At 25.3% G+C, this 23,339-nt stretch overlaps 1 protein-coding gene across 5 annotated transcripts in view; it reads left to right on the top strand.

The window, feature by feature from the left end:
- The first annotated feature begins 3,925 nt into the window (after positions 1-3,925).
- The window catches only part of LOC123266339 (protein couch potato-like), a 28,616-nt gene continuing 9,202 nt past the window's right edge, over positions 3,926-23,339 (top strand). For 4 of the 5 annotated variants that reach the window (XM_044730571.1, XM_044730570.1, XM_044730568.1 and 1 more), the window contains exons 1-6: positions 3,926-4,706; positions 4,811-5,292; positions 18,905-18,982; positions 19,361-19,414; positions 22,171-22,233; positions 23,078-23,219. In XM_044730571.1, coding sequence (XP_044586506.1) covers positions 5,224-5,292; positions 18,905-18,982; positions 19,361-19,414; positions 22,171-22,233; positions 23,078-23,219 — 406 coding nt within the window. In that variant the 5' untranslated portion in view covers positions 3,926-4,706; positions 4,811-5,223. The remainder of the gene's footprint in view (positions 4,707-4,810; positions 5,293-18,904; positions 18,983-19,360; positions 19,415-22,170; positions 22,234-23,077; positions 23,220-23,339) is intronic. The other variant, XM_044730569.1, reaches the window with a different exon arrangement.

The following is a 23,339-nucleotide window of genomic DNA, read 5'->3' as shown; positions in this document are numbered from 1 at the left end:
TTATATAAAATTGTTACTGTTATATATATATATATATATATATATATATGTATATATATATATATATATATATATGTGTGTATATATATGTATATGTATGTATATATATGTATATGTATGTATACATATGTACATATATATATATATATATATATATATATATATATATATATGCATATATATATGCATATATATATATATATATATATATATATATATATAGAGCATATATATATATATATATATATATATATATACATACATATATATATATATGTACATATATATACATATATATATATATATATATATATATATATATAGCAGTATATATATATATATATATATATATATGTATATGTATATATATGTATATGTATATATATATATATGTATATGTATATACATATACATATGTATATATATATATATATATCAAGCTTTTGGTATAATACTAAAGTTAGTCGACATTGTTAATTTTTTGAGTTTTTTTTTTAATTATTAAATTAGAACTAAATAATATTTTAAAAAAATTGCACTTATAATTAAAAAAAAAATTTTTTTAATAAAAAAAATTCTAAAAATTTTTGAATGTCGGCTCACTTAATTTTCATGCTTTTGGTTTGTGGGAATTTCAAACTTTCAATGACTTATTGGTCATTGGTTACAAATCATAGTAAGTGTTTATGTTTTTCAATTAAATTTAATTTTTCATGATACTAAAATTCCTAAAATTAAAATACATCTGAAAATTTTTTTTATTTATTAAATTATTATATATTGTTTTTATAATTTAATTATTTTTATTTATTTATTTAAATTGATCATGGAGCTTTCACTCCCTGTGATCATATATCAGTGATTACATTGCTTTATAATAATAGTTATTAAAATAATATATATAACTCTTAATTCCATTAATAGTAACAATAGTTATTCTTTTTAGATTTGTACTCTACACTGATGTGGCTCCCTATGCTTATTTCTTCTTTATTTTCGTACTAGTAAACGTTCGTACTAGTAACATTAGTCGGCAATATCATTGATATTATTATCAGTCGCAGTTATAATCTGAGCTTTTACATTTTTACACCCTCTCCAGCAAGGGGGTGAGTAGAAACTATGAAACTATAGTACCTGAACAACAGTACAGTATAGAAGAAAAAAATCCAATCTAAATTGAAGAAGAAATAAGAAATTTTCAAGGTTGTATACTCAAGTTAATTTATTAATAAAAATTATAATTACAATGATCAAAATCATTTTTTACAGATGATTTTTTTGCATTTAGCTGATGAATGAACTTCCAAATTTTCTGACCTTTCTTTCTATAGAAAATCAAAAGTCAGTATATTAATTTTCAATAATCAGTCAATAAATTTAAAGTCATTATTTTTTATTAGATTACTTAAAAATAAAAATAAAACAATGCGACGAATTTTAAATTTTAATAATCAAAGTTCAGCAAAAAAAAGCTCGTCGCCGAAAGAAGAAATTATAAATGTGAAAAAGTTATAGTCACACTTTAAAAGTTTGGAATTGAATTATTTAAAGATATAAAGGTCATATACAGCAACGACCATTTATTGACTTATATTTTCAACTGTTGGCTTTCAGTTGAAATTTTTTTTTATTATTTTTTCATGCGAGTTTGTCCAGTTTCAAGTCAGTCTTCATTAATTCTTAATTAAATAGTTTTCCTATCTATTTTGATATTCATAATCAATATAAGCTGTTGGACTATTTCTGAGGTTACTAAGCTATCAATCAAAAATACCTTGATAGGATGTCCTTATGTGTATAATTATAAATTTTATGTTCTATTGGTAGAAAAAAGACAGTCAAGCTAAATAATTATAATTATTAAATTAATATTAAATAAATTAATATTAAATAAATAATTATTTAATACCAAGCGACAGATGATGAAGAAGGAGCAGTGACCATATAGAAATATACAGTGTCAGCAGGTATTCGCATCTGTGAACAGATGCATCAAATAAAACAGACATTTTACATTAGTTGCGTAAAGTGTGTTTCAACAAAGAGTTTCCAGCAGGTGAGGGTATTCACAAACCCACAACACTTGTATAATTTTATAAAATTGTATTTTTTATGAAATTTTTCAATTTTTTGCTGGGAATATTTAAAAATTTGATAGTTTTTTGATTTAATCTTACAATCAAAAACTCCAATACCAAACAACCTATACATTTTATATATATAATTTATATCGAGAAAAAAAAATTAAGTTTAATGAAGAAAACAATTTTTAAAAATTTTATTTTCTTGATTTGAGTAGAAAAATTCTTAAATTGAAAAATTTTACTTGATTCAAGAAAATTAAACTTTTAAAAATTATTTTTTTCCTTTAATAATTTTTCTCTTGATTCAAATTTTTTTTTCAGTGTATAAATATCAATAAAATACATATATATTCACAAAAATCATGTAACCGCATAAAAATAAAATGATTACAATTGAAAACAGTATATAAATGCATCCAGAAGCTATTCTACCCGCAGTAGCGAAATTGTGTCATTTAAACGATCGAAGAGACAGTAGATAAAAGCGAAGACATGCGATTTTTGTAGACATTGTAATGTATAATATTGTAACAGAAGAAAAAACAACATTTTTAAACATTTTTATTAAAGTATTTCTTCATAAAAGTTATTTTTGTGAAGAAATAATTTGTTAATAATTTATTCTCATTTTTTTGAAGAAATAATTTGTTAATAATTTATTCTCATTTTTTTGAAGAAATAATTTGCTAATAATTACTTCTCATTTTTGTAGAGAAATAATTTTTAAATAATTTCTTCTCAATTTTGTAAATAAATAACATTTAAATCATTTCTTCTCAATTTTTTGAAGAAATAACTTGCTAAGAATTTCTTCTCATTTTTGTGAAGAAATAACTTGTTAATAATTTTTTCTCAATATTGTAAAGAAATAATTTCTTCTCATTTTTGTAAAGAAATAATTTTTAAATCATTTTTTCTCATTTTTGTGAAGAAATAACTTGCTAATAATTTCTTCTCAATTTTTTGAAGAAATAATTTTTAAAAAATAACTTGCTAACAATTTCTTCTCATTTTTGTGAAGAAACAACTTGTTAATAATTTCTTTTTATTTTTATAAATAAACAATATTTTGTGAAGAAATAATTTCTTCTCATTTTTGTAAAGAAATAACTTATAAATAATTTATTTTCATTTTTGTAAAGAAATAACTTGCTAATAATTTCTTCTCAATTTTGTGAAGAAATAATTAAAAAAAAATAACTTGCTAACAATTTCTTCTCCATTTTGTGAAGAAATAACTTTACAATAATTTCTTCTAATTTTGATGAAGAAATAACTTACCAACAATTTCTTCTCAATTTAAAATAAAATTTTCGATCTTAATTAACATAAAAGCGTGATCATAGCACATATATACCTCTAAAGGATTTACCGTCGTCATTGTTGAAGTTTTATCATTATCGCAGGCACGCAGTACCAACTGTACAAAATAAACTCAGTACAGTCCTTAGGACTGTGGCTACATATAGCGAAGTATATGTGTCTCTACATCACAGTTAGTAGCACAATACATTTACTTGATTCCATTATTTTTCTCTCTTACTTCCTTTAACCACATACATATATATTAATCCATACATATATAAACATATAAACCAGCAAGTACAGTGAGTACACAGTACATAGTAGTGAGTGCGCATAAAAACTGGTGTCTTTGCGCTTCACCCGCTCTGCCACCATTACCACCACTAGCAGCTCAACTTCTCTTGATTGTCCTGACTATTAATGTACAAGCTCGTCAGTCTATCGGCAACCTGCGTACCTGTTGTGTCGCAGTTATTGTGTAACAATATTTATTATTAATTGTCAGTGTTGATTTTTGTCTTTCGTTTTTTTGTTCATTTTATTTTTAGATACTTAATAATAAATCCACAATATTATTCACACGGCAATTAAATTAATACTCTAAATAAAGTTTTAAATTGACAAAAAATAATTAAAATAACACCTTAATATTTACGTAAATGGTGTCCTTAAACCCAATTAAGCGTATTATGATTGGTAAAATAATTTTACAAACTTAATATAAATAATAAAATTATTTTTTAGTGACAAGTGTTTCAATAATGAAGATTTAATAAATTTAAGTTGTCAAAAATATTTAAAAGTGACAGTGCGCGTACTTAAAATCGTTTTTATAAAAACAAATACCGATAATTAGGCTCCTCCTCGTCGTAACTGTCATTAATAGTGTTTTCTTCTTTTAAATTTGTTTATTATTAAATAAAATCTCTTCACAACGACGACTAAAAATATTATATCAAGAACAATAACAAAAACAACTATCACAACAATAATAACAATGAAATAATAATAATAATTATTATAAATAAATAAATAAAAGCATATTTAACAATAAGTTGGGAAAAATCCTTGACAAGTCCGTCCTGCTGCCGCTGCCACGGTAAAGCTCAGCTAGATTTTACCTTCGGTCGTCGCGCGGTCGTTATATCGATTGCTTTAGAAATAGACGCGTGCGAAACACCTGCTCGTGACTCGCACACCGTTGGCCAAGCCACTACGACGACAGGTGTACTACCTTGCTGCTACCACCTTCGGCTGTTACCATCACAGACAGCTTATATATTAATAATAATATTGTAAAGACTATTTTTTATGGTGGGTGCATATAACATACTTTTTATTTAATATTAATTAATTAATTAATTAAATTTTTTACAACGAGTTTGATAATAAAATAATTATTTTATTTTTTTTTACAGTGAATAATTTATTTTATTGGACTTTTTGGTTAACTGAAGAAAGTTTGATAAGAAATATTGAAGAACAATTCAAAGATTGAAGAAGAAATAAAAATATTTTAAGTATTTTAAAATAAAAAATAATTTAAAAAAAAAGCTGACGACGACGAGGAGGAGTGCGATAAAAAATATCGCGTGCGCGTTTTTAGTTTATTATTTTTTTGTTGGGTGGGGAGATTATTGGTGCGAATACAGTTCTGGAGGCGCCTGTCGTCTTCGTTGCCGGTACAACCATAACGCCGCCCGCCCTAAAACGCCCGAGACGGGAAACGGTGGACTCATCCCCGCCACCCGCTCCTCGTATCACCGTCGCAACCGCTGGTTCAACCTGCGGTGGTAATCCTGCTGGATCATCTAACGACTTATCCTGCATCATGGACGCCCCACTGTCACAGAGCATGGACTCAGTCAACACTGTGGCGTGCTCAAATGGCGAGGATGAGGTGAGTTTATTTTTTTAAAATAACATTTTTAATTAATTTGTTTATTTTTTATTTTTTAAAAAATTTTATTTTATATCAAATAGTTTTTTTAGGGGATGTTTATTATTAAGAGATATAATGATTATACAAAACACTGCCCCTGATAATTTTCACCCCTAATGTGGCGCCAGTCAGTCGTGCTTTTTATCACTTTTTATGCTGGCTTCCATCATTGTCACTGCGCCACCACGGCGATGCGTCGCAACGTACAATAATATCTTCATAGTTTTTAATACGCTTGCGCATTTTATTGCCGCGAGTTCGTCATCATCCTCACTAAAGTTGTCCTTCTGTTATTATGTGCGTTTATTATTGCACGATGCATTTGGCTCCATGGATATTGGATATATAGAATAGGATCAAATTATAAATGCCGTGAATACATTAGTTAACTGCGCACGCGAAACAACCTCACTGGAATATTTAAAAGTTATCACTTATTTTTTTTTTTTTCAATTTAGATTTTTAAACATAGCTTTAACATTAAGTCGATTAATTATTTATTTTTTTTATTTTAAACTATTTTAGAGATAAAAATATTTTACTTTATTATATAATCAATAACTTAAATTTATTCTTTTTATATTATCTATTTTATCATTTTTTTTTTGCAGTTTAAATTTCATATGTAAGCTTATTACTTATTACTTATATGAGCTTTACGATGTATACCTGAGCTTTCTTGTATAGCCGACGTGCTTACAGACCGCTACTACCACCATACTTGTTATCGATTTTTCGACCATTTTCTGTGGGATGTAAAAAACAAGCTTTAAGGAAAATACGATAGAAATTCTATTGATTTTATTTTCGCCGGTTAAATAATTAATTATCAAACGGAGCTTCTATAATTAGGATTTAAATTTTAAAAGAAATTTTATCTGCCGCATTAGAAGTGTTCTAATTTTTTTTAGAGTTTTATTTTATGATACTGAAGTTAGCTGACAATTGTTGAATTTTTCTGATTTTTATAAGATATTGTTTACAGTAGAAAAAATGTTTTAAAAATTTTTTATGAAAATTAATTTAGCAGATATTTGATAATTTTTTTAACAAAAAAATTGACGTAGAAATTTAAAAAAAAAAATAAAAAATGCAATTTTTTTAAATTAATTTTTAGGAATTCTATTGATTTTATTTTCGCCGCTTAAATAATTAATAATTAAATGGAGCTTCTATAATTAGGATTAAAATTTTCAAAGAAATTTTATTTGGAGTATTAAATTTGTTCTAATTTTTTCTAAGCTTTATTTTTATAATTGTGAAATTAGCTGACAATTGTCAAATTTTTCTAATTTTTATAACAAATTAATTACAATAGAAAAAATGTTTAAAAATTTTTCTCTAATTATTTTTTATAAAAATTAATTTAGCAGATATTTGATAATTTTTTTAGAAAAAAAATTGGAGCAAAAAAAAAAAACGAAAAAAAAATTGAAGTAGAAATTTAAAAAAATAAAAAATGCAATTTTTTAAAAATAATTTTTTTGAAGAATTTTTTTTATTAAAAAAATGATTAAATGAAGTCTAACTTTAATGTCATAATTTTTAAAAATTTTCACATGTGCAATTTTTTAATTAAATTTTTTTTTATAATAATTTAATTGTAAAATTAAAAAAAAATTTCTATTTATTTTAAATATCCATAATACACAAATAACAATCACACTTGTGTTGAGGTGAAGTTACATAAAACATATTAGCTCATATGCTCCATAAGTAACTTTCTTATTTATATTATATTAAAGTATACGTGAAGATAAGTTAAAAACACATGTATTATGTATTGACAATTCAAGTCTTTATTTTTATAAATTTAAAGTTTGACACTTTTAGTAACTCTTTGTACTTTTTATTCCGTATCTCTTTCTATATACAACCAGCTTATTTTTTATGGCCGTCTCTTTTCTTCGCGGTGACGCCGTTGACGACGACGAGTCACGGAATATTAACCTTTACTAAACCTTTTCTTTCTCTCTCTTATATATGCTTTATATACCCGCGTTCTTGTCGGTCAGCTACACCGACGGTACGAACCTCTCGGATCGATACTACCCTCTATATATATTCACGTGTATGACTGTGTAGTTGTATATATACGTACAATTGTGTTCTTAAATGTCTTCCCTCGTGTTTTGTGGTGGATACAATATGTAAAGCATAGTATGGATAAATAAACGGATAGAATAAGTTTAATAAAAAAGATAAATCATCTTCTATTTTGGAGTTTTATATTCTTCTTCATTTCTTCAATCTGCAAAAAGAAAACAATAATTAAAAATAATTAAATAATTATTATTATTGATTGTTGATATTAAATATTAAATAATTAAATATAAAATCGCAACTTTTATTGTATTTTTATTATTATTAACTGATTAAAGATCTTTGTCTCTTAAATTATAAGAAGAAATATTACCTTTTTTTTTATATTAAAGCGTCATATATGCTTCAATAGTCTTCTTTAAAATCAGCTTCGCGACAAAATGACAAATTAAGATTTTTAGTTTAAATATTTATTGAAATCTAAATTAGTAACATTGATTTTTTACTAATTATTTTTCTCCCGTTATTTCTTCCAGTAAATGGTCGCTGTACCATAAAATTACAATTTTAATAAATTTTATTTAAGTTTTCCGTGAAGAGATACTTCAATTTTCTTCTTTCTTAGTTAATTAAATTAATTTAATGAAAAATCTTTATTATAAAAAAAAAAAACAATAATTTAATTTATTTGTAAAGAAACGCCCTCGGCAATTCACAACAATATGTTACATTTTCATGTGTAGAATGTTTAGTAATATTTATTACTAGTTATATACAATAAATAGCATCTGTAAAGAGAAGATAGATTTAAAAGATTTGAGAGAAGAGAAAAACAAAAAGAAAAAAAAAATTTTTATTAATTGATAATTGATAATCACTTATTGATAGTTTATAATCACTATTTGTATATCTGGAATGTTATTATTTCAGAATCGCCCTTTTTGCTTCACTTAATTAACTATAAAATCGAAATTTTTGTTGTATTTTTATATTTTTATTATTATTAACTGACTAAAGATCTTTGTCTCCTAAATTATAAGAAGAAATATTACCTTTTCTTTATATTAAAGCGTCATATATGCTTCAATAGTCTTCTTTAAAATCAGCTTAGCGACAAAATGATAAATTAAGCTTTTTAATTTAAATATTTATCGAAATCTAAATTAGTAACATTGATTTGTTACTAATTATATTTTATTCCCGTTATTTCTTCCAGTAAATGGTCACTGTACCATAAAATTACAATTTTAATAAATTTTATTTAATTGTTCCGTGAAGAAATACTTCAATTTTCTTCTTTCTCAGTAAATTAAGTTAATTTGACATAGAATGTTTATTATAAACCCAAAAAACAGCTTATTTATCAATTTGGTTTAGTTTGATGAATTAATGATTGATCTTATTGACATAGACTGATAGTTTTTTCCCTAACACAAGCCCATTTGTCAACAAAGTAAATTAATATCTCAGATAATCTTTTGCTCACACGAGTGAGTCGGAATCAATGTTCGGTGTTGACATGATGGCAAATAACAGTGAATAATAGCGTATCACTCAGAAATCACTTGTTTATTAGAACAATCACTTCAATACTTCGCTGTATCTAATCCTAACAAACAAGTAGTCGAATCAAGTAGTCTAAATTTGTAAAAACTGACATTAGAGTTTAAGTAACTTTCAAGTCCGGAGTTTTTTAATGTAACATTTTTTTGGTTTTTTATTTATCAATCCTGAAAATATTGGTCCAAGATCAATACGTAGTTCAACGCTTTTCATTGCTAATCTCGCAGTTACCTCAGCACTTTGAGGGTATAAATAAATCGCATCAATTAAAGCTGCAGCGTGCTACTTTTTGGTGAATTCGACAACGTATCGACGTTATTTAATTATAGTTATCAATTGACCTTTCTATTACTATATTAAAACCGGACAGTACTGATATGTATTTTTAGTGTCAATTTACTAATTAAATTTTTTTATAATTGTTTTTAGATTTACTTTGTTTGATTGTTAAATTTCTTCGAACAATAGATCAATAAAAACTAAATTGTACCCACGTGCGCATGCGCATAGATCATTTAATCGATTATTAGCTAGCTTTAAGTTGTTCCACAACCAATCTTAAGTCTTGATTTTAAAATCTAACAATAGGATTTATTTCTTCTTTGTTTTAATTTTTTGGTAACTCCAAATTGGTCATTATTAATTAAAGAAGAATACATTCGGCTTAAAATTACGTTTAAGTAAATATATTTTTTGATATTTTATTTTTTTAATAAATTTTTATTAAAATTTCGTAATAGTATTATTTTATTTTTTTGAAACTTTATTTTATTTATTTTAAAAAATTTATTAAAGCAATTATTATAATAAAATTACTGAAAATACATACTGAAGTAAATTGTAATTTTTTGACAATGAAATTTTTATAAAAAAACATATTTTTAAAAAAACTTCACATGTAAAAATTTAAAAAAAATTTTTTCAAGCATTTTTTTTTAATTGTAATTAATTTCTTAAAATTTCGCATTAGTGAATTTAGTTTAGTTTATTTTTTTTACTTGATGATATTTTATTTGATTTTAAAATTTATTGAAGAAGTAATTATTAAAATAAAATTTTTGAAAATATACTGAAGTTAATTGTAATTTTTTAACAATTAAATTCTTATAACAAAAAATATTAATAAAAAAACTTCACTTTTTTTGTAATTTTTTGTAATTAATTTGTACACAGAAAAATAAACTTTTTTTTTGCCCTCCGGACGGAAAGTGGCAACTTTCGTCCCGCTGCGCTAAACTAAGTTGCCGCTTTCCGCCTTCGTCGGACAAAAAAATAGTATACACTCCTCGGGAAGTAAATAAGAAAGCCTCAGATCACATGTTTGTTGACCTCGGCTTCGCCTCGGCCAACAATTACATGTGATCTGAGACATTTCTTACTTTACTTCCCTAGGTATGTAATATACTATTTTGCCCTCCGGGCGGAAAGTGGCAACTTTCGTCCCGCTGCGCTAAACAAAGTTGCCGCTTTCCGCCTTCGTCGAGCAAAAAAATAGTATACACTCCACGGGAAGTAAATAAGAAAGCCTCAGATCACATGTTTGTCAACCTCGGCTTCGCCTCGGCCGACAATTACATGTGATCTGAGACATTTCTTACTTTACTTCCCTAGGTGTGTAATATACTATTTTGCCCTCTGGGCGGAAAGTGGTAACTTTGGTCTCACTGCGCTAAACAAAGTTGCCGTTTTCCTCCTTCCTCGGACAAAAAAATATTATACAGCCCTTGGGAAGTAAAAAAGAAAACCTCAGATCACATGTTTGTTGACCTCGGCTTCGCCTCGGCCAACAATTACATGTGATCTGAGGCTTTTCTTATTTTCCTTCCCAAGGGGTGTAATATACTATTTTGCAGAATTTTAAGGAAAATAAAAATTATTTTGGAGCGAGAAGAAATTTTCTTGGCTCAAAAAAATTTGACTTAATTCAAGAAAACTCTAATCTTACTTAATATTTTTTTGAACCAAAAAAATTTACCTTCTAGTCAAGAATTGCTTTTTTTTATTTTAATAAAAATTAAAAAAAAAAAAAATTGTTTTTTTTTTATTTTAATAAAAATTGAAAATTTTTAGCTAAATTCAATGTAATTGATACTTTAGCTTACTTTTAAATTAAAAATAAGTACTTATAAATAAGGACTAAGTGAAGATATCAAATAACAAAGTAAACATTGTAAATTATAAAAACAATTCTTGTATTGTGAAGTAATAAGCAGTTTTAGAAATCGTACTTAATAACAAAATATAGCGCGTGTGAATTAAAAATGTTATGTATATTTTAACTACTGTTTGTTTAGTTAAATATGCTAATGATTAAAATTGAAGCGAACGATTAGTGTTTTAATTTAAAATATCTTGGTTAAAATGAATGTAATTACTGAATATAGTACCGTATTATTATAGATTATTCTAAAAAGACGGAGTAAGTATATATTAAAAGGAATCCTTGATATTTAATAGCTAAACGAACTACACCACTAGTTTACGTTATATAACTCATATTGTGAACAATGGAATAAAAAAACGTCGAGGTGGAGTCAGCTTCGTCGTGCTGCACCCGTACCACCACCGCGGCATTATATGGTTAGAACGGATGTTGTATAACGGTTAGTCAACCAAGAGGAACGATGCTCACAGCCTCGAGACTACATGTACATGTATATGTATACTCTTGTGTGCAACAGGCCATAATTCCTTTTTTTTTTCATCATCATCACACAAAACGCTGAATAAAAGTAAACTTATATGTGTCCTTGAATATTCAATGTCAAAAAATATCGACGAAAATCCAAATTATTCATCGACCAAAGCCTTTTCTTTGGTGCTCTAGTTTAAATAACGGCGCCATGATTAATTGACTAATGCAACTCGCGGGTCACTTTTAATCAATACATATTCTTCCCTACTTCATTGTTTCAATGCACTGATAAAATAGTTTACTTGATTAAAGAAAAATAAATTTTAACTCTAGAATATTTTTGGAAATTATTTTCTTGACTCCAGAGAAGAAATTTTTGAGAATTTTTATTCTTGATTTAAGAATTATTTTCATAAAACTGAAATTAATTTTTTGATTTTTATTTAATAATAAACTAGATCTAGAAAAGAACATTTTTTTGGTTGATAAAAAACATTTTTTATTAAATTAATTTAGTTTACTGAGAAAGAAGAAAATTGAAGTATTTCTTCACGGAACACTTGAATAAAATTTATTAAAATTGTGATTTTATAGTACAGTGACTATTTACTGGAAGAAATAACGGAAACAAAATATAATTAGTAAAAAATCAATGTTACTGATTTAGATTTCAATAAATATTTAAAAAGCTTAATTTGTCATTTTTGCGAAGCTGATTTTAATTTTAATAAGCTGATTTTAGAAGGAGATTTATAAATGAGTCTCATTTACGACTCATTTCATTGATATTCTTCAAGATATTTCTATTTTTTTATTGTAATGATTGTAATAAAAGAGTTTTATGACAAAAAACTAAATCTTTTTATATTATTTTGCATGTTTAAATGTCTTATTCTCATTTTAAGCGACTGACCGAAATTCGTAACTTCAAACTTCAGAATAAATATATTTTTTTCAAACTTCATCAAATATTGATTTTTTTCCTTAAAATATATTGTTTTTCGAATAAAATGGCGTCGGTTTTTTTTCGATATCGTAAAAATCAAAATTTCTACGACTTTTTTCATAAAAAAAGTTCAATTTCGTAAGTTTTTTTTTTCTAAACGATTTTTCAGTATTTTTAAATTATTAGAAATTAAAAATAACTATTAAGATATTTAGAAGGAATGTTATATTAAAGTTTGGTGCCAAATATAAATCAATACACCACATAGGAAACGAATTCGAACTGTTTTACTGAGTCCTCAACGGGTTAAAAAATTGTATTTGGAATTTTTTAAAGCTTCTTAAGATGAAATTTTTAAAATAAATTTTTTTAATTATCAACTGTCTTATATCTTTAAAAACATTCTTGATTTAATATTTCTTCTTATAATTCAAGTTAATTTATTCTTCATACTGATATTTTTATTTCTCTAAACGTTCAGAGAAAAATAGAACCAACGGTAAAAATAATTTAGCAAATTATCGTGCTAAAAACCTTTTTATGAATGGATCCCATCAGTTCCGTACCGTCATTCCTGACCTACCGTATGGCATACTATATTTGATGACGTTACTGTTCTGCTGCGACTACCATCATTATCACCGTACTCCCTTTACACCTCTTTCTTCATTTTCTACTCTGCAACTCCCAATACAATTTCTCACCATTTCCATCGAATAGGACTTTAATTTCGATAAAAATATGGATGTTTATTTTCTAATGTATACTTAATGCGATTATAATTTTCCGTGAAAACTTTAGGGTCTTTTTCCTGTCTAGTCCCGCATTCTATATATTTGTTATATGCTTATTCACCATGCAAGTAGATCTCACATCCAAGCCCTGAAATTCACGCTGTAAATTTTCCCTGTAAAAAATCCATTATTGTAATCGAGGGGAGAGAGACTCATTTTAAGGAAGTTTTTAAAAGTTTCGGATAATTAACAGAACTAATTTAATATAAATATTAAATTCATTTTTCATTTTCTTAATAATAGTCCGTACTTTTTATAAAACTGGATATTTTACTTTAAATTAAATATCTTTTTTTATCAAATCAATAAATAACATTTTATTATTGAAGCTTCTATACGTCAGATTTTTATAAATATAACTTGTGCTTTTTGTTAATTAATTTCATTATTTAATTAATGTCAGAGTCGGTGACAAAAAATAAAATTTTCAAAGTTTTCTTAAAAAAAAAAACTACAAAATTTTTCTGTTTTAAATAAAATTTCATTAATTAAATCTGAAATAATTAAAACAATTAGGAATTAACAGATAAATATTTTTTAACATATTTATCATTATAATAGACAGTTTTTATCAATCAAAATTAATTAACTAATTAATTATAAGTTGACGTGCCAACATATGTCAGATACATATAATTCCTAATTTTATCATTAATTCTCATAGTTTTATCTCATTAAAAGTCACGATTGCTTTAATATTATAAAAATAATTAATAATATTAAAGTTAATTTAATCAATTTCATAAATAAAAATAATTCCAAATGAAATTTAAAAATTATCCTCAAAAAAGTTATAAAAAACTTTAATAATAGTATAAATTGCAACTTTGTTATGCAGTTTTATTATTAATGAAACTTTTTAACTTTACGAAATCTGTTATAATATATCTTTTAGAAGATTTTATCAATTTGTCTACATTTCAAACATTTCCTTATTATTTCAACTGTTGAGTAATATTTTCTATTATTTTTTTAAACCATAAATTAAAAAAATAATAAATATTTCTAACATTTTGGGAAGTAAGGGCGTTGAGTTATTTAGCGAAGTAAACGAAGATATACAACTATAATTTTTATTTAAATATATATAATTGATAATACACGCGTGTACTTAAAACGAGGTGAAGTTACAATTATGCGATACGAAGCTTAGGGGTCACTCGGTCGAACTGAAAATTTTAAAGTGTCCATCTCGGCCCCCGACCTCTCAAGGGGTAGGGGGTACTCGATGGAAGTATATAGAAAATATATTAAGGGTAGGAGTACTTAGATATACGTAGGTATGGAAAATTGATATACGTAGGTACATGTACAGGAAAGATTCTCTAGGTACACACAAATTATAGAATTGATATACGTAGGTACATGTACAGGATAGATTCTTAAATTATAGAAAAGTAGAAGTATTTCAGTTAAAAGAGATAGATAGAGAGAGAGAGAGAGAAATAGATATATAGGTATAGGTAGAGAGAGCAATTAGTGAGGTCTTGGGTCCGGTCGCTGGCCAGGCGACAATAGTTTTTAATCCCTTAATTGCTCTTTAGAAAAAGGTATGATATTGAGAATATTTTGTGTAAATATTTGGGAAAAACCCTTAAGCTTCTTACCGACTAATTTTACATGTTTTTAATCCTATTAGAATAAATTTTATTATGGTCTCGTCAGCTGCAAATGTGAATTTCATTACTTGCAATACAATTACAATAAAATAAAATTTCCCAAAAATGCTCTTGCAGCAGACGAGACTTTATCAGTTGTTTGGCACAACTTGATGCGACACAACTAAGACTTTTCTAACACAATACTTAATATCGTTGTAGAAAAACTTCAACTTAAATAATAACTATATTAATTAACTATTATTAATAAATAATAATAATAAAAATTAAATAGTGTTAATAAGCATAAATGATAATAATAATAATTAAATAGTTATATATAATTTAATAATAATAATTATAAATAATTATAAATAATAATAAATAATTAAAAATAATAATAATTAAACTACCCGGGAGTGGGTGGAAGATATGACCCCCACTACATAATTCATTTATATATATTCTTTATGTAATTTTATATCCGTGTAAAGAAGAAATATTAGTTTTATAATAAAAAAAATTCAGTAAAGTAATTTTCAATTCAATATTTTAAATTATTATTATTATTATTATTATTTATTAAGAGAATAATAAAAATTTTGTTCAGGATAGTCATATGATAAAATCAGTTTTTTAGTCAAATTTAGTGAATACATAATTAAGAAATGACCTTGTATCTTGTGAACTATTGAAATTTTTAAAGATATAAGCTCACCCTGACATTACTCTCACCGAGACCTTTCATTTGAGTACCCACATCAATTTTTCATATATTTATATATATATATATTATATATATGTATAGATGAAAAATGAAAAATATATCAAAAATGCATGTGGGTACTCAAATGAAAGCTCTTGATAATTGTAACACCAGGATGAGCTTACATCTTTAAAAATATCAATGATTAAGAAATGACCTTGTATCTCGTAAACTAATGATATTTTTGGAGAAATAAGCTCACTCCGACATTACACTCATCGAGACCTTTCATTTGAGTACCCACATCAATTTTTCATATATTTATACATATTATATATATGTATATATGAAAAATATATCAAAAATGCATGTGGGTACTCAAATGAAAGCTCTTGATAATTGTAACATCAGGATGAGCTTACATCTTTAAAAATATCAATGATTAAGAAATGACCTTGTATCTCGTAAACTAATGATATTTTTGGAGAAATAAGCTCACTCCGACATTACACTCATCGAGACCTTTCATTTGAGTACCCACATCAATTTTTCATATATTTATACATATTATATGTATGTATATATGAAAAATATATCAAAAATGCATGTGGGTACTCAAATGAAAGCTCTTGATAATTGTAACACCAGGATGAGCTTACATCTTTAAAAATATCAATGATTAAGAAATGACCTTGTATCTCGTAAACTAATGATATTTTTGGAGAAATAAGCTCACTCCGACATTACACTCATCGAGACCTTTCATTTGAGTACCCACATCAATTTTTCATATATTTATACATATATATATGTATATATGAAAAATATATCAAAAATGCATGTGGGTACTCAAATGAAAGCTCTTGATGAGTGTAACATCGGGATGAGCTTATATCTTTAAAAATGTCAATAGTAAAAAAAGTACAGTGCAATTTAACAAATCCAAATTTTATTTATTTATAGTTCACAATTCACATAGTGACTGCAAGGTTGCTAATTATTATTATTATTAAAATTACAATACTAAAAATTATCAATAATTTAACATTAAAAAAAAAAAAAAGAAAAAAAATTCATGGCCGGTAATAATTTACGTTCAATTAATAAGTAATGTACGTGCGCGTATTTGGTCAACGTTGCGGAGTAGCATAGGTACACTTGACGGAGTGCTGGAGTGGTTATAAGCCTTGCTTGGAATCATTTCTTTTCGCATGAATAAGCGATGATCTGTACACCAGGCATGCTATAGACACACTATAGTACTGGTTGTTATTACATACACACATATAAGTATATCCATCTATGTACCTCATCATACAGTGTCGTTGGCATGGTTGGCAGGCGACTAGCCATCGCCCCACTATCACCAAGTGTATACATGTCCATATTACACTCCATACATATATATATAACACTTGCTCGTATAATATAAAACCAGCAACCTCAAGCCTATCCAGACTTGGTGTCGCCATCAATAACAGAACTCTATAGATGTATGTTATTGTGTAAAGATAAAAAATAATATATTTATGCATAATCATAACAATAATAGTCATAACAGTAACAGCTAGGTCACATTTAAGTCAATCGATCACGCTTCTACAGTTTTACTCTTTAAAACTAAGGCTTTACTTTACATTACCTGTAAGTACATTATATGTTTGTACATCGTCATGTTTTATCAAGCAAAGAAGAAATGTTAATTTACATTTTCTCACCTTAAGTGATCGAATAGATCACGGGTATTTGAGCAGTAAATACAACAAAGATTTTTATTGTCTTCATTAAATTCAAAAAATAATAATAATTAAGTTAGCCGACACTTTTGATTTTCTGATTTTGCTTAATTTATTAAATTAGAACTAAAAAATATTTTTTTTAAATTGCACTAACAGTTTTTCAAATTTTTTACAAATGAAATTAAAAAAAAAAATTTTTTGTAATAATTTAAGAGAAAAAAAAATTTTTTTGTAATAATTTAAATAAAAAAAAAATTTTTTTGTAATAATTTAAAAAAAAAAAAATTTTCTGTTATAATTAAAAAAAAAAATGATAAAAATTTTTAGATATTGGTTAACTTTATTTTCATGAAAAATAAATAAAAAATAAATTACCAAGTATCTTAATTACTAATTAGAGATAAATTTTATGTTAAATGGATGATTATTTTGGATTTTTTGGCTGGAATTAAATGTGAGTAAGCTATTGCAACTAAAAATTCAACAAGCATAATTCCGGTTAACTCATGTATGAGAATATAATGTAAATAGCAGGAGTTTGGGCTGGGTGAACAAGGAACTTTAAGTCCCATTATTCATACACACACAACACAAATCATTATATGTATATTTATATATACCAGCAAAGATATGAGAGAAAACAATACAAGGCACTACAAAAATTTTTTGTCGAAGGAAATGACTGTTTATCGAAATAATTTTAAATTGTGTATTGTTGCTCTTATCTCGATCTTTTATTTTAAAGGGTCAAATTTTTTTAAATGAACTTTTAATTTCGATTTAATTACTTTTTATGATTCATGAATTTTTTATTTATTTATTATATTATTTTTATATATTATATATTATTTATTATTTATTTATGTTATTTATTACTTATAAAGAAACGCCCTCGGCAATTTACAGCAATATGTTACATTTTTATGTGTAGAATATTTAGTTAATGTTTATATACAATAAATAGCATCTCTAAAGAGAAGATACACTGATAAAAGGATTTGTTTATATTTAATAAACTTTATTAACTGTTAATAAATGATTTTTTAACATAAGATTTAATAAATATTTATTAACATTTAATAAATTATTTATTAAATACGATTTATCAAATTTTAATAAATATTTGTTAACAGTTAAAAAATATTTATTAACAGTTAATAAGTAATTTATTAAGTACAATTTATTAAAAAAGAAAAATTTTTAGTAATTGGTAATCACTAATTGATAGTTTATAATTGATAACTTTTTCTAAATTATGTTTAAAGTTTAAAATTTTTTTGATAAAAAAAAATTGAATCAAGTAAATAATTTTGAAGAATTTAATAATTTTGATTTGAGTAGAAAAATTATTAAACTAAGAAATTTTTCTTGGCTTAAGTAAATTTTATTTAATTCAAGAATTTTTCGTCTTGCTTCAAGAGAATGATACTCTTCAAAATTTTTTTCTTGGTTCAAGAATTTTTCTCTTAATTCAAATTAATTTTTTTTCAGTGTCAACTTTAACAATTAATTGAATTTATAATAACGGAATTAAATTTCATTTCAGGTTCGTACCTTGTTTGTGAGCGGTTTGCCGATGGACGCCAAACCAAGAGAACTTTACCTTCTCTTTAGAGCATATGAGGTGAGTTGAATATTTTTTTAATTATTAATTTTTATTCTTTCGTTGTTAAAATTATATCTCACTATTAAGATTTTTTCTATCTAAAATGCAATACAATTTTTTCGAATTTTACGCTCAATTTTTTCAGAATATAGATAAACTTGTACACATGTTATCTGCTGTGACTGTTAAATCACCTGACTAAATAAAACTGTTCTTTAAATTTTTCATCATCTAATATAAATTAAAAAAAATATTTATTTTTTTTAATCAATTGTAGCAATAAAAATTTAAAATATAAGTAATTTTATTTATAAGTTCCTTGATTTAACTAAAGCACAGTAGATATATTTAATAATTAATTATTATTAATTATAAAAAAAAAATTATTTATTTCAGGGTTATGAAAACTCTCTGCTTAAAGTTACAAGCAAAAATGGTAAAACAGCATCGGTAAGTTTTTAAAATAAAATTTTTATAGTTCTTACTTTAATTTATTAATTTAAAATTAAAAAAAGAGCAGAAAAAAATAAACTTGATTTATTTATTTAAGAGAACAATTTTTAAATCAAATTTTATGTAATTTTAAAATTTCTCAATTGAAAAATTAATCTAAATAAATTTATTTAATTAAATCAAGTTATTTTTTTCAATGTAAAATAATCTTTATAAAAATTACGTATAAATTAATTGTTATTACACTAGATAATTACAACATAATTAGTTTCAATAAATTATACATTCGTTTAAATTACTAAGAAAGATTAATGATAACTTTTTAAAAAATTAATTCACTTATTTTTTATAACAATTGAGTTTGTACTTGAAATAATTACAATCCTACATGAGAAGCTAGGCAGCCGAATCCGTTCCTTCCACCGAGCAAGCAAACACTGGAAGGTCTTACATTTATAAATATTACTTCATTTATTTCATACAAGGTGTTCTAATAAATAATAAACTTTCTCCAATATTCGATTTATAATTAGTCAGAGAAGCTATTAAATAGTATTTCAGTACACTGGTACTTACACAATAATTCAAACCACCATTAGATACTCTAAAATATTTTCGTTCAAAGTATAAAAGTATCTAAAGACTATTGTGGAGAATTGAAGAGTTGGCACGATCAGACACGAGTCGATAAAATGTAATATAATATATATGCATAAGCGATTCTCGAATAACTTATACGTCAGTAGTAACTTTTTTTTAAAAAAAGTTCTATCAACTATTCGTGCTAGATAGTTTTTGTTATTACTAATAACAGCGACCCATAGAAAGTTAACATGCGACATTTAAGACTAATGAGCCTATAATGTATATTAGGATTTTAAGATTGTTGCGGGATTAAATATTTTATATTACTTACATCTTCTAAGTTATGTAGCCTTGATTTTTCGCGATAAATATTTAAATAAAAAACGATTGCTTTGAAGAATATTGCGGTAAAAATTTAATTTTAGATTGAAATTTTTTATAAATTATAATATAGAAAATTTTTTTGTTATTTTTAGAGTAAAAGTCGAGCATTAATAAATTATATTAAATTAGAATTTTTGAAATATTTTTTATGTTTTGACTTGTTTAATAACTAAAAAAAATTTTAGAATTTTAAAAATATTTTTGATTAAAATTTTTAAAATATGTTGGAGACTTAGACTTGTTCAAAAATTAAAAAAAAAACAATTTCTAACAATGAAAATTATTTCTAAAATATTGTGAAACATTTTTTATTATAAAAATAATCTCTAGATACATAATTAAGAAATGACCTTGTATCTCGTGAACTATTGATATTTTTGAAGATATAAGCTCATCCCGATGTTATACTCATCAAGAGCTTTCATTTGAGTACCCACATCATTTTTTCATATATTTATATATATATATATATATATATATATATATATATATATGCATATATATATATATATATATATATATATATATATATATGTATATATGAAAAATATATGAAAATGCATGTGGGTACTCAAATGAAAGCTCTTGATGAGTGTAATATCAGGATGAGCTTATCTCTTTCAAAATAACAATAGTTAAGAAAATACAGTGCAATTTAACATAATTAAGAAACGACCTTTTGAACTATTGAAATTTTTTAAGATATACGCTCATCTTGATGTTACACTCACCAAGACCTTTCATTTGAGTACCTACATCAATTTTTCATATATTTATATATATTATATATTTATATATATTATATATATTAGGGTGTGCCAAAATGTAACTCCCGTGGAGAACCTTTAAAAATTGGAATTTTGAGTTCCGCTTTTAAAAGGGGCTGTGTTTGGGCATTCCCTGAGATATTTTGGGGTGAGAAAAAGTATTTGATTTTCATAGAATTTTTTAACAGAAGCTTAGTTTAGGCATTTCCGGTGAAAATTCAAAATTTTGCCGGAAGTGCCCAATTAAATCTCCTGTTAAAAATCCTATAAATAATCAAATGAATCCTCTCACTCCGAAATATCTCAGGAAATGCCCAAACACAGCTGCTGTTAAAAGTGGAACTTAAAATTCCAATTTTAAAAAGTTCTCCACGGAAGTTACATTTTGGCACTCCCTAATATGTATATATGAAAAATATATAAAAATGCATGTGGGTACTCAAATGAAAACTCTTGATGAGTGTAACATCAGGATGAGCTTATATCTTTAAAAACATCAATAGTTAAGAAAACACAGTGCAATTTAACAAAAGTCATTATTTAATAAAGAAAAATTTGATTTATTCATAGTTCACAAGTCACGGCAGTCACATAGTGACTACAAGGTTGCTAGTTATAATTATTCAAGAATATAATTTTTAATTTTAGACTTCAACTAATTTTTTCGCTTTTTTTTTAAATTAATCCTAAAAATTTTAATAAATTATTCTATTGCTTTAATAAAATGGTATTACTTTAAAACTAGTACAATATATTATCTCGAGTGCATGTAACCTTTTATAAAGAAAATCTATATAATTTATTCAAGCTAGAGTAAAGTAACGATCGGAAATTTTCTTTTTACAGTGATATAATAATAGCTCATGTAAAGTTTAATCAATTGTAACTTCTCCGAGCACAAAGAGCATAAAATTAATAATTAATCACAATAGCAATAACCAAAATTAAAGCAAAATAATTCTTTGAACATAGTACAATTGCTTTTGACTACATAATTCGTAATATTTTGATTTCCAGCCGGTGGGTTTTGTAACATTTCACACTAGGGCAGGTGCGGAAGCAGCTAAACAAGACCTACAGGTAATTATTCGTTTAGTATTCATATTATCTCTAGTAGAAACTATAACAGATGTTAACATAAAAGTGCCGAGTATAAAAAAAGAATATACCTTTACATTTAATTAATTCATCGACGGTAGTTAAATTATTCACGTATTTACTGAATAAATATCAAGCAGTAAACTTTAAAAATCAAAATTATAATGTAAATATTATTTATTAATTTTTTTTATTTAATTTTTTTTTTATTAAAAAAATTATTCTTTTAGGTATGTGTTGCAAAGTATTGCGATAATTATTTTTTAATGCACAAAACGTATATTAGAATTTTAATCAGGCTAAAAAAAAAAGCCTTGTTAACAAACTCAAATTATTATTTCTTATAAATCTTTGTAACTTGAGTATTTGCCCAAAACTTTTGTTATTCTCTATTTCTCTTTTATTATAAACCACCAACACGCCACTATGACTTCACGCATCAAAAACTGCCATGTAAAGCCTGTATTTAAAACATTTCAATATTAATTAATAGATTTTTTTAGATCCACAAACCTTTGTAAGCCTCACATGATAAAACCTCAATATTTCTTTAATAAAAATAATTATTTTTAACCATTCTTATTTATCGAATGGCGCTATTTTAAATTACAATCAATTTATCATTCAAGGGGATTTTTTTCATGATTTTTAAGTAAAAACAAAATTTTTGAATTAATTATTCATAAATAGAAGCTAAATTAGATTCAATACCATTAAAGATAAAATTGGATGTAACTAAAACCATCAATACATTCTTTAGTTTCGTGTTTCACAATTGTCCACTCCCTGTCCTCCCTAATTTACTAATTTAGGGATCTATTTCCAGCAGGGGGTTAAATTTGATCCTGATATGCCACAAACCATACGTTTGGAATTTGCAAAAAGTAACACAAAGGTTAGCAAACCCAAGCAACCAGCCGCTGCAGCAGCCACCTCGCACCCCGCTCTGATGCACCCTCTAACCGGACGTAAGTATGCACCGCCACTCTGTACACTTGCTAATTTATTCTTTTCTGTTTACCTCATTAATTTATGTACTCCTCTGTATCCTTCTCTTTTAGTTTCTTATGTTGGTATTTTACTATTAA

This window comes from Cotesia glomerata, linkage group LG5, assembly GCF_020080835.1.
Source record: "Cotesia glomerata isolate CgM1 linkage group LG5, MPM_Cglom_v2.3, whole genome shotgun sequence".
In the NCBI taxonomy this organism is placed as follows: Eukaryota; Metazoa; Arthropoda; class Insecta; order Hymenoptera; family Braconidae; genus Cotesia; species Cotesia glomerata.
Note: the sequence above shows the minus strand (reverse complement) of the source record. Positions and strands in the feature narration are given on the sequence as shown.